This window comes from Pollicipes pollicipes, unplaced genomic scaffold (genome assembly GCF_011947565.3).
Source record: "Pollicipes pollicipes isolate AB1234 unplaced genomic scaffold, Ppol_2.1 Scaffold_4881;HRSCAF=5763_pilon_pilon_pilon, whole genome shotgun sequence".
NCBI classification, from domain to species: Eukaryota; Metazoa; Arthropoda; class Thecostraca; order Pollicipedomorpha; family Pollicipedidae; genus Pollicipes; species Pollicipes pollicipes.
In genome coordinates, this window is record NW_023596576.1 from 51,323,753 (window position 1) to 51,343,583 (window position 19,831).

The 19,831-nt window shown below is 52.9% G+C and overlaps 2 protein-coding genes across 2 annotated transcripts; one reads left to right on the top strand and one right to left on the bottom strand.

Annotated features, from left to right (window-relative positions):
* The first annotated feature begins 832 nt into the window (after positions 1 to 832).
* Positions 833 to 6,303, top strand: LOC119101361 (protein obstructor-E). Its single transcript, XM_037224690.1, has 4 exons — positions 833 to 962; positions 3,281 to 3,493; positions 4,775 to 4,963; positions 5,407 to 6,303. The coding sequence occupies exons 1-4, from the start codon at positions 914 to 916 to the stop codon at positions 5,928 to 5,930; spliced, it is 975 nt and encodes a 324-aa protein (XP_037080585.1). The 5' UTR covers positions 833 to 913; the 3' UTR covers positions 5,931 to 6,303.
* A 5,806-nt stretch (positions 6,304 to 12,109) lies between these two features.
* LOC119101647 (protein obstructor-E) lies at positions 12,110 to 18,684 on the bottom strand. The gene is made up of 5 exons (XM_037225057.1): positions 18,577 to 18,684; positions 15,017 to 15,229; positions 13,912 to 14,115; positions 13,034 to 13,241; positions 12,110 to 12,564 (listed from the first exon to the last, which is right to left on the bottom strand). Exons 1-5 carry the CDS (start codon positions 18,608 to 18,610, stop codon positions 12,468 to 12,470), a joined length of 756 nt encoding a protein of 251 aa, XP_037080952.1. The 5' UTR covers positions 18,611 to 18,684; the 3' UTR covers positions 12,110 to 12,467.
* Positions 18,685 to 19,831: the final 1,147 nt, after the last annotated feature.

The following is a 19,831-nucleotide window of genomic DNA, read 5'->3' on the forward strand; positions in this document are numbered from 1 at the left end:
TGCGGTCCGTGCCGTTCGATGGCGACCGCCATGCGTAAAAACAATGTCATGGCCATTGGGCCCCCGCAAAAGTATGCATCGACCACTCACACAGCTAATGTTACATCGCGCGACATCGACGGGCATAACATAGCACATGCTGCAAACGTAGTTGGCCATCGTGGTCAGAGAGACAAGTAGATACGAGTGGGAAAAAACATTCATCGCTGTTCATTTTTGGTTGATCGACAGAAATACATATGATGGTGACAATGTGTGATGTCATTGCAATAAAGCATTTAAATGATGCAGAAAAATACACCTGGCACGGCTGGAAATTACTGCTATCCTACGAATCAAGCGTTAGATCCGCATGGTAATGGCTCCAAAATTTGTTTGCTAATACCGTCGGAGTTTAACGGCGTAATCCTGCGAACGGGGTTAAATGTCAACGGCGCGGCTCCGTCTTCCTGCCTGACGTTCAGTCCACACGTAGCACCCGCCTGTTGCGCAGCTCAAGCGCGCACCGTGCATGCACTGGCTGATTTGTCTGAGCCCCCCTCCCCCCCCCCCCCCCACCCCCTCTGGAGCAGCTGCACGCGTTCGGGTTAAGCCTGGGGTCCCCTCGCACGCGATAGCACGGTGCGCACCGCCTCGACCGTCGGCCCCAGGAGGGTACGCGCACGTCCTGACAGCATGACCGCCGCTACCGCCGTCTGCCCCAGGGGCGGACAAGGTCACACCGGAAGCGCAGCACACCCAGCCTGCCGGCCGACGCCGCGGCCCGACCCGTGACGTCACGGCGGCGCCGACGGTCAGCGGCGGGAGAGCTAGTCTACAAATACGGCGGCGGAGCGCCGGTCGGCAGCACTCGGGCCGGCAGAACGGAGCGCGCCGCCAGAGCTTCGAGACACGCGTCCTTCGTCAGCCAGCCATGAGGTCCCTCGCGGCGGCACTGGCCCTGTTGGCCCTGGTGCACCACGGTACGTCTCCCGCCCAACGGCGGCGTCGCGAACGCCACGTGATCACTGCGCCTGTTGAGAACTGTTGTTGGTTGGTGGTCAAGGTCTGATCTCCGTTAACGGGCTTGATTTCCGCTGTCGCTGCTTTTTGTATCGCTTGGCGTGTGCATTTCACATGCGTGTTGAATTCGCAGCGCCAAACTGCAGTCGCTATTACGTGTTATCGTTCGTCGAAGGTCGATGCTGAGGAACTCATATTAGTTGTGTGATCGGCCAATGCAAATTGCCAACGTTCTCGGAGAATGAAACGCCATTATTTTGTTTGAGCACAGGCCATTTGCTATCAAACAGCTCAGACCGTTACCGGCTCACTGCCGGCCCGGCGGCCTGCCCCAGACGCAATGCGTCGGCGCCGTGCTGAAACGGCCGGAACCATCGGCTGTCAGACAGAGCTCACATCAGGCCTTGACTGCAGAGTTTGCGTGTTTTGTTGATGGCTACTCCGACTGAGAGGGAATGCTTATGAAACGGCTGTGCTGTTATTTGACTATGAAGCTAAGGATAAGCACGTGAAGCACATTGTGCGTGATGCTATTTCAGATAAGTTCCAAATAACTCGTTTTCAGATAAAAAACGCATTCGTCAACATGTTAGCTCCCTCCCCCGCCGTCAAAACCCACCCAAAGTCTGTGTTTTTTTTCGTATAATCGCTTATCCATGCACGTTTCATGGAGAACATGCGTATCTTGCTGTTAGTAGACTTCCGCGAGATGAACACACAGGCTGCCAATGCAGAGACGTGTGTTTCTAAAACGTGCAAGCAGCCACCATATAGCCGGGAATCGCTCCGTCACTAAGAAACTGCATATGCTATCATTTGAGGTGATATATTGAGTTATGCCTTGTTCTAGCCGTAGGCTGCGACGATTGCTCTGCTTTTATCATATATTGACTGAGTGGTTCGCTTTCTTTGGTAATTCTTGAATTTTTCTGCACTTTTAAAACTACCATGCACCTGCAAAGTGCGTCATCGACATCGGCAACGGAATGCTCTGCATCACAACGAGCACCGAAAGCCGCATTGTGGTACATAAATGGGTTGTAATTTACCCCTTTATCCAAAAGTTCTTGCCAGATGCTCTTCTGTCCAGCCTTGCAATGTATTCCAGGTCCCACTACGCACCGTCTCTCTCGCTCTCTACTAAAATGTGTCTGTACAGCTCATCACCTGTCATCTGCAGCGTTCCTCCCTCCCCCCCCCCCCCCCGCCCGTCCCCCAACACTTTTCGCGGCTTGGAGCGCTCCGCCCTCTTTTACGCCGAGAAGAACTCCCCTGCGCCTGGCCGTCGAGCTGTGGCTGTGGCTTACTGCCAACTCGGGATACCGCCGCCCGGCCGGGACACCGCCGCCCGGCCGGGACGCCCCGGCCCGGGAGTGACCCGGTCCACGGGCGCGCAGTCGCCGCTCGGCCGCCGTCTAAAGGGTGGCGGTGCGGATCGGGGCCAGTCAAGCGGTGAAAGCGAGGTGCGCGTCTCGAGCGCGGCCGTCGCCCCGGCAGTTCTGGGTTTCCGGGTCAGCCGGGTATCGCGCCCGATCGCCGATTCGCGGCGCCCCGCCGTGTTTCCGCCTCCGCCGCCCCGACGGCGCCGGAGGGGCAGAGGACACCGGCGGAGGACACCGGCGGAGGACAGCGGCGGCGAAATGCGGGCCTGCCAGTGGCCAAGGGTGTAAGGGGTTGCACCAGGGAGCCGGTCTTGGTCCAGCTGCTTGGCGTTCCAGAAACTCGTTTCCTGACTCGTGGAAATGGGTGGATTGTTGCCGCTGCCCCTGTAGGGCTTTTTATGAATGCTGTCAAGTGTAGTTGTAACTGTTGCGAGCCAACCTCAGAGACAGGCTCGCACTGAGAACCCTAGAGCTCTTGCTGCTGTTTCACTGGCACAGTTTTGCCATTGCAATTCAGTAAGACATGATTGAATAGCGGCTAAGATGGGCGCAGTCTTTGATTCACTTTGTTTTGTTCTGATCCATGAGCGGAGGCGCTGCATACATGTCTAGAAAACACGGGCGTCCGGAGCTCGCCGCTCATGGTCACGACCCGCTAACATCGCGTGCAGCGAACCACAGCCGGACGCGTCTGCTTCAGCTGACATCGCGCGAATCTAACCGCCGGCAGCGGAGACGTGATTGACGGCACAGAGCCCGGCCGCGCGGCCGGGCCTTGTGCTGTCCAGCACCCGTCCGCCCACACGCCTCGCCTTCCCGCCGCGGCGGCGCGCGCCGGCTCCACCTGCCCGCCCCGACGTCCGTATGACCCGTGTGACCCGTGTGACCTGTTATAGGCGCATGCCAGGGCCGCTCGGAGAACCCGTGCAAACGGCGCGGCGGCACCAGCGCGCACGAACAGTACTGTGACAAATTCTACGAGTGTGTCGGCAACGACGAGGTGCTGGTGCGCGACTGTCCCAACGGGCTGGTGTACGCCGGCCGGCAGGCCCAGGTGGACGTGTGCGGCTACGAGCACGAGTACCCGTGCGACGTCGCCCAGTTGCGCAGTGAGTGGGCCCTGGTGTCGGGACGCACGACTCGGCGGCGGACGGGCGACGGCGGGGTAGAGCGCGGCATGTCGGTGGCAGCCCCGGTGACGGTGACCCGGCTCTGACCCCGGCTGGCCCGCAGGCGGAGGCCAGCGGTCCCGCGGCCCGGCCGACGCCGGCGTCCAGCTGGATCCGTGCCGGGAGGAGGGCGCGGTTGCGCCGCACAGGGACTACTGTGACCGATACCTAGAGTGCGTCGGGGGCCAGGCCTATGAAGTGGACTGCCCGAACGGGCTGGTCTTCGCCAGGCGTGGTGCTCTGATCGATCACTGTGGCTACCCGTATCAGAGCCCGTATGCATGTTTGAACAAGCAGCTGGCAAGTGAGTATACGGCGCGTTGATGCTACGGTCACACTCGCGGCAGGACTGATGGGCCCATGTAGACCCAGTTCCGTAAGTAGCCATGCATTCGTTACTCGATTACACCTGGCCCCCCGCTGAAATTTAAGAAATCTGTCGGTCTGCTTTTTGCTGTTGTCAACTTTCGCCACTTTTGTTGTCAACTTTCGCCACCGCATTACGTGTGGCGCCGAGAACATGCAAGTCGCGTCGTCGCGACATCGCTGCTCTTCATTGTTCTCAACATATTGTTCCATGGCGCTCATGCCACTCACTTCCTGCCTGTTGTAGAGCAGAGGCGTTGTCAGTTTTTTCCCTGACTCTGATAATCAAAGCTTCTCGCGTTCCGTCCCTAGTTTGAGTCGTTTTTAATTCGGACGTTCAGGGCCCAGGTTACCCGGACAAAGGTAAGCAATGTCTTGCCCAGCATTATCTCCACTCCATCTATGGTGAAGGCAGTGGTGGTGGAACATCATGCTTGGATCGGCACTCAGTTGCTCTTGGCAAGGAAACGGAAGGTGAAAAACTCTTTGTGGTGGATTTCACACTTCTATGAACAATGGCGCTGCGGTTAACAATGCAAACACTAATGATGCTGGACGCGCATATGCCTGAAATGTCTGTTAAGGTGCAGAGTAGGCATTGCGATTTCATTGACAGTAGCGTTTTCCCTTCACTTTATGGCATGTCGAAATTATAGCAATCGTAAATCGTATATCATTCAATAATTATCAGTGAACTCTCAGCTATGCTATTAGAAAAGCTCTCAGATCACTTTGCCGTAACCGTTTCCAAATCAGTATCAAACACCAATGCTAACATGTTCACCCTGCTCATTATCGGTGCATGTGCTGCTTATCGACACCAGTCGCTGTAGCTGGCTCCCCCACGCTCCGCAGACGCGCCCATTCCGACCGAGCACTGTGACTGGCTGTACGGCATCTTCGGCCACGAGACCTCCTGCACGCGCTACTGGACCTGCTGGAACGGCACCTCCGTCGAGCAGTTCTGCATCGGCGGCCTGCTCTACAACGAAAAGACACACGCCTGCGACTGGCCCGAGTTCGTGGCTGACTGTCAGAAGCACCGTGAGTGAAGTAACGACACGCCTGCGGCTGCCCGACGTACTGCAGCCTGGTCCACTGGCCCTCGGCTCCGCCGTTGCGGACTGGCAGAAACTCTGCTGGTGGACACTCACTGCAGGGGCAGTGTTCTGAGGTCTCCTCCATCATCTTGTTACCCAGGACATACCGTGTAACTGCGCCTGATAGCATGTCAGTGTTTGTCTCACACTACAGCAGCTCACCTAAGAAATGGCATCTGGAAGACGATCAATTGTTTGTGACGTCATTTATTTTTCGCATTCATACTCTCCAGGGAAAGCTACCGCGATAAAAATCAAAGCATGTTGTGATTTTTACGCGTCATCCCATACCATGTTTGATCATCCATCAGCGCGTGAGGGCAAACGCTCCGCTCCCCTTCAAACCCTCGCCCGCGCCCGTCGCCTGACTCTGCTGACCATCCCCAGCGCTGTGCGCCGAGGATGCCAACGGTAACGTGCCGCTGGGCAAGTCTTGCGAGCGTTACTGGAGCTGCCAGGGCGGCTACCCGCGGCTTATGCGCTGTCCGGCCACGCTCGTTTTCGACAAGATCTCGCGCCGCTGCGTGCACCCTCCGACGGACGACTGCGACATTCCGCCGACCGAGGCTCCCGAGCCGGCCGACGAGCAGCGGCCGCAGCAGGGCGGCCAGCAGCGGCAGCAGTTCGTGAGCGGCAACCGCGGCCGGCGCCCGGTCGGGCAGCCGCGACCAGACCCGGCGCCGCAGCAGCTCGACGTCGAGGAGGACATCGAGTACATATACGAGGACGAGGAGCCGTTCGAGCCGGGCTTCTCGTCGGCGCCGGCGCAGGATCCGGCGCCGCCGAGCCGCATCGGCAGCCGGCAGCCGCCGGCGCGAGCCAGCTTCCGTCGGCCGAGCGGCGCCGGCGGCGGCGGCCGCCCGCCGCTCCGGGGGCCCGCCATTCCGGCCGGCGCCACGCTCGTCAACTGAGCGCCATCGCCGCCTGCTTGTCTAGTCTGCGCTCCGGCGTCGGCACCGACGCCATCTCACGCTCCGACTCCGTCTCTTCACCTGGCAGCTGGCACCACGCAGCTCTGTCGCGGGCAGCTGATCTGCTCGCCGGCGTCTCCCTCCCAGCTCTTTTTGTCTTCTCTCTTTTGCTGTCACCCCGTTGTCCGCATATATCTCAGTGATTGCTGGGTGGTTTTATGTACATTGGTCAGCACTCGAAACTGGGTGCTTCGAGTGCTCAGCACGGCTGAACCTGGAGCGTGGGCTCGATTGTTGAGATTTTGTGTTTCAGTTGTTTTCTACAAGAGATAGTAATGGGTACCGTCGCAAATACACATACGGATACAGCGAATGTGTCTTTAATAAACGTGAAGGTTCAGAGGAGATAGACCAATTCAATTCATGGTATCATTTGGCGCCAAGGCTTTGGCGCCAAGTTGAAGCGGATATAGGCTTCTGACAATCCTCTGATTCAATAATCTCGTACAAATAACCACACAACGTCTGCGAACTGCCCGTCACTCAGATACCAGGTCCAAAAGCTTTTCAAAACATACTTTCTTATTGCGGTTAGCAGGAAGTGCCGGATCCGAGCGAGGGGTGTTGAATTCCTTGGCGTAGGAAAAGCAGGACCCGCAGCAGCACTGCGAAGGCCGGAGCAGCCTTTCACTGACAGCGCCGGCCATAACAAAAACACGTTAAGCCCGCGTCCAATTACCGGTCGCTGCCGCGCTACGTTCCGGGTTCACCGTCTATACACTGGCTGATCTGCACTACTTTCTACGCGATCTGGGGTGCCCTGCCGGCGCCCTATCTCCTGATCGGAGGGACCAGTGCGCGGTGAAGGGGGCTGGTCGGCGGTGAAAGTGAGCGTGCCGGAGCCCTGCGTGCAAACAAGCGGTTGCCCAAGCCCCCAGAGACGCGGACGGCTTCCCTAAGTGCTCCCAGTCAGGATGGCTCGTAGCCTGCACACTGTTTAATGGGCATGGCAGTGGGAGCTGCTGCACTGAGCTGGAGACGAGCGCGGCTAGACCACCGCTCGCGGAGTGAGCGGAGGCTCAGAGGCTGCCCCGACCGATTTCAATAACAACTTTTGAGCCACTGAGCGCATCTTGTTAAAATTATCGAAAGCTAAGATGTCAGCGTTTTTACGCCAGTGAAACGGTATCGACTTTATCGTAGGTAGGTCGTGATTCATGGCAGGGAATGCATTGCATGGGGGATGTTGGATGTATTTCGCGTGATAGGCGCCCAACAAACCAACAGTCTTCGGCAAAAATACCTTATTATGCGTTCCTAGCATTGACGTTCAGTAAATTATCATTTTCAATGCAAGTGTGACTTCGCAAAGGGTGGTTAGGTCAGATCTTCTTAGGCAAATCTTGCTTAAATGTATGAATAATTTAGAATATCAGCAGGATAATTCTTAAGCTTTCGTGATCTCATTTCATCCAAGACACCATTAATCTATATTTGATGCAGGTCGACGCACGCTATCTAGTGCCTGGAGTCGCCGCGTTTTTCTTAATTCTTGAGATAATAGGGAGGTACATCTGCAAAGCTCGGGCTATATATGACCGTATATTTACATATGCTATGGTCAAAGAAGGCTTAGCTGCTGTTTTTTTAAGCCAAGAGTTCTTATGCCAAAAATAACCGACTTCCAATGTCCATACAACATGGTGCGAAATCGATCAAAAAGCAATTTCCAGCAGTGATGAGGACCTTTTGCGAGAATGCTCGAAGTCCAATGCAATCTCTCACGCATATGTTCTCTGTCTACAATGATGATAATGCCCGCTCACACAACACACGAGGAATTTACGAGGGATTTATTGAGCCCACGCGTGCAAGAATATTCCATACTATCCGCCGTATCAACATTATTTCGACAGACATAGCGTAAGTGCCTATGACCTCGTTTGACCTCGCACAGGTCTTTCCCATAGTTTTCAGACAGTATTCCTCTGAAACAGTGCGTCACATGGCGCCACGTGACGCCTATCGCGTCGTTGTAACGTGGGCGGTTATGACGCAGCGGGGCGAGCAAATATTTTGCTGATGAAATATTTTGCCCTAACCAGCCTTGAGGTCCTTAAATTAAAATCTTTAGCATCCAAATTATTTTCCGCGGAATATTGCCAGAAATTGAAATGTAGCTTCGCCCATTATGCGGGCACAAATGCCTGCCTTGTATTGTTGGCATCAAAAGAAGGCGTATGTAACCTAAAGAGCCTAGCTTCTCTTCAGAAATCACAAACTGACCCGCAAAAGAGACAAACATTGTTGGATTGCTGAGACGGTGGACAATGCCTCGGCCGGTTCCTCGTCATCCCGCCTTGTTCATGATGGAAGCTACCGCTAGTGGGGCCGTATATCACGCTCTCTAATGGACATGTCAGCCATGTTAATGCTTCCCTGACCTGAGAGGTCACTCATTTGACCTAGACCCAAAGGTCACAGCATTTCCCGAGCCAAAAGACAGCAAACAGCACACTGGGGCTTACGGAATTCCTTCTTGCTTTTAACTTTGGGAATGGAGACCAGTGGACTACTAACGGAATAGGGTCACCAGAGCAGCAATCCCCGAATATGAATTCACCGATCTACCGCACCTCATGAACATTCCGAAATCGGGGCTTTCACATCCTAGCGCCCATCACGGTACTGCTAGGGGCTGCCCGACGCACGGACGGTTTTCTCTGGCCCGTACAAAATGTCAGGGTCATAATAAAAATGTAAGTGGGCTCGATGTGCACCATACTGAATAGACAAACAATGTTGAACGTGCATAACCTAAACAATGTTTCTCAAACCAGATCTCATAATTACGTTTGTGTGTTCAAACTTGCTCAACTATGTTCAACATTTGCCGCCTCCGTGGTCTTGGGGAAAGATGCTGGACTCGTAATCCAGCGGCACTGGGTACGAGTCCCAGAGTGGGCGCATTGTTTGACACGACTGAAATGAAAAGGCCAGCTGGCAACTGGCCGACGAGGTTCAACCCAGACCCGAGGTTTCGGGTCTGGGTTGGCCGTGTCGCAGCATTGTGCGGCGCGTAAATCCATCCGCATTCATGTCTGGCGAAAGGGCGGAGGCAAAATTAGCTGTTGAACTGGACGGCACGCTTGGGTGGTGGGTTTGGGGTACACGCAACAAGCTATGCTCAGCAGGTACTCTGAATCCGAAGTCACCTATACAAACCATTCGGAATAAGTTTATAAATTAAAAAACCTTGAACGAAGGCTACAAATGTGCAGCGAATGGCTCGTGTTATCTTGAGCAGTTGCTAAAATGCCTATTTTGATGTTGGTATTTGTTGCGCGGTGCTCTGTTGCTGTTTGTCGGCCTACAATGCGCTCCCATAGTGGTTCGTACGTTCTCCATAAACTTATGTCTCCAAGATGTTCTTACCTGCCATGAACGCCTTGCTTTGTTTCTCCCACACAAAATATCCCTGAGTAGAGGTCACAAGAGATGTTATAAACTGCGTTGCTCCGCGTACATTCCCCTTTTAGTTCAGTAATCCACGTATGGCAAACGCTGCTCCCAGTCGGACACGTTGGGGTCCCTGTCGCTGATAGCACTAGTGTGGACTTGCTGAACTAGTTGAGGCCACTTATCTGTGCTTCCCTAAAGCAGTGTAAATCGCTCGATCATGCGGTGACATTGACCTGTTTGCAAAACTCATCGTCGATGAAAGGGAGTTTCACGTAGGCCTACGCAGTTTCGTGTATGCACAAGTCGTTTTCTTTGTCGTTTTACAACTTCTTTCCGAGCCTGATGTAAGCCATTGTAGACGGAGTGGGAAGGTCGATTCTGTCCCCTCAGGTTTTTTTGATGATTTCTCCAGAACGCTTTGGCCGGGGTAGTTGGCAGTTTTGACATGTCCAAAATAGCCTTTCCACACGTGAAACATTTTTTTGGCACATGACATAGGCAGGGACGGTTCCAAGACGAGGTTGGCTATCATGCCAATATGGCAGTCTTCCCGGAATTGTTCGCATTACATTATGTTTACAGGATAACACGATCGTTCTAGTGAATGAGACGGCTGCAACGCAAGCATGGTTATTGGCATAAGCAAGCAGACGCACGGCAGAGGCGGTCTCAGTCTTAAAAAATGGAACGTTTTTAAACATTGTAACACGCATCACGAATCACCAACGCGGTTTTCTTCTTTGTGTAAGGGATGCTTTTCGGCGGACAACTTAGAAAGATATTTACGGATGTAAAGCTGTAGGAGGGAAAAAACTCTTGCGCAGACGCGACTCCAGAGATGGGAATGGGAGAGGAGAGTTCACATGATCTGCCACACGGAGGACTAAAATGTGATGCTGCATTCCATCCGTCACTTCTGTGTAATCGGGGGTCGGGGGGGGGGGGGAGCGGATTCCATCCCCGGTTGTGCCATAGCCTCCCATCACCTATTTGACCTCTGCAGTCGCTGGCGCTTTATGAAAGTATGCGTGGCGACATGTGCGGCGTTCCCTCTTTTATTAGACGCCTGTGCAATAAACGGCAAGTTAAAAACTGTGACAAAAGCCAGCCTAGTGATGGCAAGGGGAGTTTAGGTGAATTGCAGTAGACAGGGGCCGTGACCACCAACAGCGAACTGTCCGCTGACGGCAGCGTCCATCCACCACACTCCAATCACGGGAACCTCTTCCCTTCCTTTGGAAATCAGGAGGCACCTATGACATGTATCCATACCGACAGTATGGGCAGCATACTTCACTTACAGCGTTTACCAGTAATGTAGCCGATACTGATATCTACTACTCATTTGCCATTCCATTTTGGCCACCCCAAAGGGGAAACTGGCAGCGCCCATCAAACCTTTTTTGACTAATACCGCCTTTTCTTATTATAGGGTAACGCACCGCCCATCTGTTCCCAGTGCACTCTATAAAAACCCCAGTTTTGACCATGTTTGTTGACACACTCTCTCACATCAACAAAATCTACAGCTATTAAATATCTTAGATACGTTCAAGAATTTTCCAATTTATGATTTAAATTTCGTTATAGATAGCAATTTAGAAGTAATCATCCATCAATTTGCGTTGGCCTGCTCTGGCATCAGATGACAAGCGGGGTCAAAAGGGCCTCCAATTTCGTTTCGCCGCCTATTGACCCATTTTGCAGCTTCTTGATTTTTTGCCACTGCATATCTCGCCATAAGAAATTAGATGCTTTCAGGTCTTCAAAACCAGCTCAGTAGCTCCAGAAACCCCAGCGGAACGGAGATCGAAGGGATCGAAATGTCCCTCGCCCAAGAAAGAGGCATTTGGAAGACCGCTCGGAAAAAGGCTTAATCGTGCATGACGTTGCATGAGATTTCAACGACTTGAAAACATGCGCATAGTTTGGCGACACCAACGCAGTAAACTCAGACTCAGATCTCTCTCGGATTATCTCTCACTAACACCTGAAAGCTCCAAAAAAGCAAATAGAAATGCGCTTAACAGATTTAAAGGTCCGATACATGGTTGGAATTACCGCAGTGCTGGCTGTGGGATGATGCTGGGTCCCATTTTCGTTATGCATTCCGCCTGCTTCCAACGAAGCACGTCAGTGAGACATTACTGACGACGTTCTTGCATGCTTGCCCTGGACGTAATAAGCCGATAGGGATGATCGCAACAATTTGTTTGAGGTCACCCTAGGCCGGTACGTCTGATAAGCTCTGAGATGCCATGGGAGGGGGAGGGGAAGGGAGATGGAAGAGCCCATACAAACACTTGTTTGGGAGCCGCGCAAGAATTTACGGAGGTGCAGGATGTCATATGAGTATCTTAACCTCCGTTAAAATCTCCTCCGTGTAATTTTAACGCCCCAGGTTATTCATTTTCAGAATTTGACCTTCTGACGTTGTGATATTTGTGAGTTTAATGCCAGGGGAGCACAGCTCGATGACCTATCCTCAGTGCGATAAGAACTGATTTGGCTTTAATGCCGTGTTTCTTGGGCCTTGTATACTGATGGCGCTGTTTGGTTGGTGGATGAGTGACCAATTAACGAATTCATTGCTCACTTACCCTGCAGAACATTTATGATTCCAATTGGTAATTTCTTTTCGGTCTCAGAAAGCCCTTGACAGCTTTGCATTTGCGGTTTACAGTGCAATGGCAATGCGTCCTGAATCACATACTACACCGATTTCATGATGATGTATTTACTCATTTCATGTCCCTAAAACAGCAGAAATTATTTAGAGTGGACCTGTCGTTGCAGGACAATGTAACTTACAGGTGCCTGAGTGTATAAAATACATTCACACTTGCGGAGAAATATCAACAGAACGCAAGCGGAGTAGGCTGACACAATAAACAGGACATATTATCTAACCTAATCAACCTCGTCAACTTTCTGAGAATCTATCGTAACCGACTAGTTCGGTGACTGATCAGGCAATGTCGAAAAGGTTTGCCGCGGTTAGTGAACGCGGCAAGATATGCAATAGCTACGCCTCTTAAAGAGAGATGTTATCGAGCATGGGGCGAGGAGGACGATTCACTGGATGAAGCTCTCCAGGTTGACATCGACGCGGCCGTCACCGTCCAGGTCTTTGAACTTCGACCTCAGTGGGTGGTCCTTGTAGTAATCCTCACTGAAAACGAAAACGTCAGTCTGTCACTTAAATGACAAATACGACACTTTGTTTAATGAACTCATATAATTGCAAGGCAAACCTGAAGACTTGGATGTGTCGCGACACTGTCGCGCCAGAACAAATCAAAAGTGACCGATAGGTGGCACCACTTAAACGCCACGAGTTTGATTAGGCCCTTTGATTGGTACAAGATGCACCAGACTGACCTACCACAGCCAAGTGCCGCGGACCGGCCGCAACAATTTACCTGACAAGCTCCAACTACACCCTCAGAAAAAATTAACCGCGACCTGCCATGCTTTCAACACGTGTGACATTTTGCAAGTCGGGACGTTCGAAGCTCTTTTAAACAAACTTCAGGTTTCGTTCGAACAGGCTCAGCCCCGACGACATTGGAAGAGGCTAGGGGATAGTTATTCGAGTTCCTCTCACAGCGCGCGCACTTAAGGCCCTCTGACGCACTCACCAGCCCGGCACGAACTCGGCCAGAGTGCAGGAGAGCCTCTGCTCGGAGAACACCTCGCCCAGGGGACAGTTCACACCCTGCGGCGTCACGCCATTCAGGCAGACGAAGAAGGCGCGGCAGTCCTGGCGGTCGTTGAAGCGCGGGTGCTGCTCACGAAGGCCGTTGGCGTTGACGAAGTCGCCCTCGGGACAGGTGAACTCTCCGATGGCTGTCGGAAGAATGAAGGCGGGCATTGTTCGCGTGGTTTCCGAGCATACCGAGCATGCCGACGCTCTCCGGTGCACGTGCAACCAGCCCACGCCGCATGGGATGAACTGTTTTGGCTAACGGGGACGAAGCCATAAAACAACCACCGGTCCAGTAGAGCAATCCCATTACCACGAACAAGTCTCGCCCGGAAGATCTGGGCGTATCATGCAATGCCGTGACGCCCCCTCCCCCGCCCCAACGGATGCTTCCCATGGCCAGTTGCCAGCTGGCCACCAACGTTGTCGCGCCGTTTGTGCCGCGGGCTCGCGTGCCCGCCACACGTTGTTCTGAGCAGCCGACGCTCTACCAACTAAGCTGCAGGAACGGCAACGGTCGAGCATTGTGTCGACCGTCAACACAACCGCGTATTAATACACACAGTGCTTGTAATGTCTGCAATGTAATAACTCAAATTTACGGGATAAGGCTCTGGAGTTACGCGCAGTTAGTTTGCTCAGACTGACAACGTGCAAACTTTCTATCAAACAGCTCAGCTACACCCCACATCACGATCGCCACCTCCCTAGACAGCCCTGACGGGCGCGGGGTGGCTGCGGGGTGTCTGGCCGAGGTCACGGCCGGCCTCGGCCCGCCGGCCCGCAGCCCGGCCGGCCGGCTCGCGCGCTCACCCTTCTTGGTGCCGCACAGGCCGCGGTTGGAGCTCTCGGGCCAGTCGCAGCCGTGGTTCGCGATGTTGTAGGTCAGGCCGGGCGCACACTCGGTCAGGCTCGGCACGTTGTCCTTGCACTGGTAGTAGTGGGTGCAGTCGTTGGGGTCCTCGTGCGGGAAGAAGCCGTTCTCTCGCTCGCAGGGTGCCGTGCCCAGCGGCTCACCTGCCGGCCAAAACACGCCGTTGAAGCGCAGCCGGATGCACGCAGGTTGGGTGAAGCGTGTCCGCGTGCAGGTGGTGCACGACTCAATCATGTCTGGGGCGCTGTAATCTTCTCCCATCTGGACGTTTTCTTAATTCTGCATCTGAACCGTGTACCGGAGTCCAGTTTTATGAAAACTATGGACATATTTTGTGCTAAATACGTAGCGACGTAAAACGTGATTCAGGGTGCTGGATCGTAAATCACTAACGCCTTAAAACCAAGACACAGCAAGCGCTCGAACTATTCTCCGTCACAAAAGCCATTTCGGGCAGCACCGTCCTCGAGAACCTGCTGGTCACCCTGGCTGCCGTGCCGGGGCCACGCCCACGGTGTCGACAGCGCGCCGGTGCCGCGGTGACCGGGAATGACGTCCAGATCGCGTGACTGGGCGCCGCGAAGCTCACGAGCTGGTGACAGGCACGTGGTCGCCACGGGACCGCTTGGTGCTGCCCATACCCTGGTCAGGTCTGCATTAGGTGCAGGCTCGAGCACAGCACAGTGGATGTTTTGTCACCTATCCGGGGCGACATCACGTGAGCCGCGTGGACGGTGAGGGAGTCCTGCCTGAGTGAGGGAGTCTTCCCTGAGCCGGTCCCCGGCAGCGCACCGATCCGGTGCGTCACCAGCACGGCTTCAGTGCCGAACAGTGCAACCTCGTCCCAAAAATTGGCGGGGGGGGGGGAGGAGAACATCATGAGCCTGACGGGACCATGCGGACCAATATTGTGCTTTGAACGGGGAGACGTAAAAACCGCATCCTTTTACGACGATGATTCGGGACAAAAGGGCATTTTTGCAACATTTGACGCGCCGTGTTTCCGGTCAGCTCCTGATAGCCACAGCCAGCGCCAGCACTTACCGAGCGACTTGCCGGCGCAGCCAGCCCTCCAGAAGTAGACGCAAGGGTTGGAGCTGCGTCGGGCGCTCGCGCTGAACGCCAGCCCGTCCGGGCAGTAGACGGCGTTGGCCTGGCCCCGCTCGCAGTTCCAGTACTTGTCACATTCGTCCGGATCGGCGAAGTAGCCGGTGTTCTCGTCTTTGGGGCAGGTGAAGCTGTTGGCGGCCAGCGCCGCTGAGAACACGAGACACGGGCGGCGTGAGAACGCAAAAAATGAAAAAGGAGAAACAGGACAAGGAGAGAAGGAAGAATATGTCACACGGAATGGGGAAGATGACGGGAAGGACGCAACTCCCTTTGTTTTGTGTTATGTAACATTGTGTGTACAGAAAACAGTGTCTTCATAATGTCCAATGGCCTCCCAACTAACTTTTGATCCGGCTCCTTTGAAGGCGAGGTATAGCGTAAATGGGCTTGAGGAAAATGCGGCAGGGAGCCAGGGTCCTCCACACATCGGATTTTCGAAATTCCACCTCAATGTAAATGCAACAGCCACAGAAGATAAAAGGCAGCGCGGATAAGGGCGGCACCTTAGACGGAAACGTATGTTTATCTTCCTAACAAATCGCAGTTAAAAAATTTCCTAAAGATCACATTTGTCGCAACTACTGACTCCCGCACGTCTGCAGGCAGCAAGTTCCATTCGCTAGATGCGCGAAACATGACCAGCCGGCGTCCAGCCGTGAGCTCCAGCTGCTCGACAGCAGGTGCTCGCGTGGCACGACGATCAAAAATTAATGACGATTTGAAGTTTTAAAGGAAGGCTGGGTACATATGAAAACAGCATGAAGAATACGCCATTGCAAGCTTACAAGAAAATGTGAGCGTTCCGTGCAAGTGATAAAAACGGACTGGTCTGCAGACCGGTTTAGACATTTTTGTAATTCCGGTACCTTCAATGATTCTGAACAACTGTGCTGTGAACAGGACATCGTGCATGTAAAGTATTGTTATACAGTGACGTTAATGTTTGTATGCGCGTTCGTGTCCCCAATTATACGCTTTGCAAATATTGAGGGATCTGGAAATATGTCACGCTGGCGCTTCGATAGCTCCCATAATTCCTGAACCGCGTGAATGAGTATGCGTCATATAGGCCAGCAACAGGTAATCCATCTGCATTGTCTTGTTTTCTCGGGTTTGTAATGCTGTGCATGTAACATGAACTTGACGAAAAAGAACGGAAACGAAGAGTCTGCGATTATCTGCTTGCGTTCAGAATCGTATGCACCAGCGTTGCTCCGTGAACGAACGAGACAACGGAGGGCTTGGGGGATCAGTCAGGGTCCAGGCTCAGCCAACTTTGGGCGACATCTAACAACGGGATTTTGAACCTGCATGAAAACAAACAAAACTGCTTGCGGACCACTTTCCTCATTCGATGTACATAGATTATGCAGGTCCCAAGCACGATCCCATGTGAGATGTAATGCAATGTGCTGTAATATGTGTAAAGCAAGGCAGCTGGAAGGTTATCTGCCCGGCTCTAACTGTTGCTAGCACCAGAATTTCATACTAGGTATTATGATACAACTACAGCGCGTTCCTATTTCAAAATCCAGTTTACGCTACAATATTTAAAAGAGGACCAGATCACGCAGTAGGCACTGGAAGATGTAGATTTGCTATTTCAGAAGAGCAGGTCTGTCTAACATCGCCAGCCGGTGGCTGGATGTCTAAAGGAGTTTGGGCGTATTCATCGGCATACACGCGTCACAAGACCACCTTCCTTAGTTAAAGGAAACATCCGAATATAAATATAATACAAATAGAAGCATGTTTATATCAGAATTAAACAACACCAGAATTAAATAATAAGACAAAATTAATAAGAAATAATAAGAATCAGGAAGTTATTGAATAAGACCACGTTTCACATTCATATACTTTTGAGTAGAAAAGACTGCTCTGGACAACACAATTTCTCCGTTTAGTTAATTGTTTGTTATTGGGGCTTTACGACGCACTCAGCTGCTGAGGCCATATGGCGTCGCCTGCCTCTCACCCTGGCAGGAAGGGCGGGCACCGCGGGGAATCGAACCCCGTACCTCTGGTTTCCCAAACGCGCCGTGGTTAACGCAGACGCGTTAACCACGCAGACGCAGACGCAGCGCAGACGCGTTAACCACTACACTACCGGCACCCCCGTTTAGTAAATATGCTCCTCAACGCGTCATTGCTTGATTACGTCATCGTACGATGCACAATATTGATGAGACGCAATTGACGACCGTTACATCGGGAAGTCACGCCTTATGTGGACGAATAAACAATTGCATTTGCCTTGGCCTTGATCGCTGCATGACTTTTGGAACGGCAAGATTTGAACGACGCTATTATGGCGTCATGGATGCCTGGGTAACCTTGAAATAGCCTTCCTAAATAGTCTGCCACATCTCCGCGGGTGTGCAGCTCAGAAACTAGAGGGGGTTAGGTCTTAAAAAGGGCGCCACGCTGTTTATAGAAGTGGAAATGGAAATGCCATGCAATCTCATGGCGCTTCCTTGCGGCCGCAGGTGCACTATGGACCTGCCGAACGTGTTGTTTGAGCGTGGTGTGCTCCAGACAATGGCCAGGACGTGTGCGTAGTGACCTCATCGGGTCAGAACTTTTGCGTCGGTGTTCATGGCATAACCGTGAAAGTCAGTATCTTAATATTCACCCCTTTCAGCTATGGGCAAACATGTGCGCTGAAGGCTGGCATGGCGTGAATGGAAACTAGCATGAAGACATGTTTGGAGGAGGATTAATCTATTAAAGGTTGAAGTCAGCGATGGAGGTTGCATGCTTTTCCTCGGCATAATTCCGGTTCTTAAGTGCCGACCAATGCGCAACCCACCCAGTTAAGCTTGATATAGCAATTAGGACGTGCCTTGTTGTTCGATCACGTAAAATAAGTTATGCAGGAAAGAAATAAACAAAGACAGGCTACATTGATAGGTCCTGTAGGATTGAAAGTCCTGGTCTGTCTCGATGGCTCAATGGGTCACAGCGCCTGACTTCGGATTTACCCAACCGTAACGGGGTGAGCTCGAGTCGCTTTAGGCGCTTGCTATTTACCCTTGACAGACATGGCCTACGGCCGGTGGCAACAGCCGCGATAAAGGCTAGATGACGTCAGAGGGCAGGACGAACTATGCCGAACATTGCAGCACGTTAAGTTTTCGCCGCCAAAATATGCCGTTGGCATGGAATTGCGCGATCGGATGGTAGCGCCGGGACCCACACAACAAACACTGCTTAGCGTGAGCTCTGACACCCAAAAATACATCCCTTCATCCCTATTCAAAAGGTTCGGATCAAATCTTAAAAAGGCTGACTGAAACACAGCACGTTGGAGGCATATCAACATGCCCCATCAACTCCAGACTGCGCGCGTTTTCGACACAACCAAGCGTCCAAGTAGTTTCGGCTACCTCCAACGCCGATTCCGGCGGATCCGTAGCAGCAAATGCTCTGCAAAAATCATGCTGCAGCGCTAGCGACAAACAGAGCAACAGAGCGTCGGCCGCTGGACTCACCCGGGCACAGGAGCAGAGCGAGCAGGAGACGCATGGCGGCGGGCGGGTGCTGTGCTGCCGGGGCCGGGCTCTCGCGATCAGTGAGCCACTGGGCGGGCGCGGACCGAGGGCGCCGGCGTCGCCAGCCTTGGATCGGCGTCGGATAGGATGCCCCCTGACCTGCTGCCGCCCGGACCAACCGCAACCAGGGACAGACGAGCCCCAAGGACGCCCCTCCCAGGGGAGAGCAGACCTTGCGTGACAAGTGAAGGGCAGAGGCCCCCGGTCCGTACGCGCAGCGAAATGGCCGGCGTGGGACTGAAAAATGGCCCTGGCGCAACTGTCCGCTGGCAGCAGGTGTCATGTAGGCTGGCCTCACTTTGTCAGCAAGATTAAAGGGCTCTGAAAACGAGTCTGGCTCGTCGTCTCGAATTCTACACTGACGGATGTGCCATAATACAGCGGACCTTCTAACATAGGCGCTCCTGCCACATCAGTAGGCAGTTGACGGGAAACGAACATCTTTCCGCTCCGTTCGAGCGCATGGCGTGTCGAAACCCATCGCGTCTCACCCCGTACTAATCATCCGACGGTGGTTACGGTCTGCTCCCAAGACCTCCAGGAATGGAGGGTGAGACGGACAAGGTCAACCCGTCAGAAAATTAGTCCGGCATTGGGTGAGTCACATACCCTTTCTTCAGTTACAGGAAGTGAGTACTTCCTCTTCCACCCCTGTATCCAGTGATAGTGCTTCGCCAATTCTAACTGTAAACGCCACTTGGCGACCATGGATTTCACGGCAGCGATTTCACGAAAAGGTTTTGGTGGTCCTTAAAGTTATGTATGACATAGACCCGACGGAAATAAAACGACTCCAGCGACATGACTATACGGAATGTTTTGATGCGAGCCGTCACTTCAAATGGCCCAATGATGTCACCTATTTTTCTGGTGAGAAGGAAAACATCAGTGAGAATGGAAATAGTTCCAATCATAATTTTGTCATCTCAATGGGACATTAATGGGTCAACATTATTAAGCCTGTTACGAGTCGGATCAGATCCAGGTCAAATCCAGAGGTCAAACAAGGTTCAGTAGTGCTTCTGGAAGATGGATATTTTGCAACACCATTGACTTAGGATAACAGGATATACTAGGTCTCACGTGCGCGTGCTCCTGACAATTAAAATGTAATCGGAATAGGTAACCTTCATATCACAGGCAGGACATTCACTTGTCATGTTTGAATCTCACATCATTGCATTGGCGGAAAATA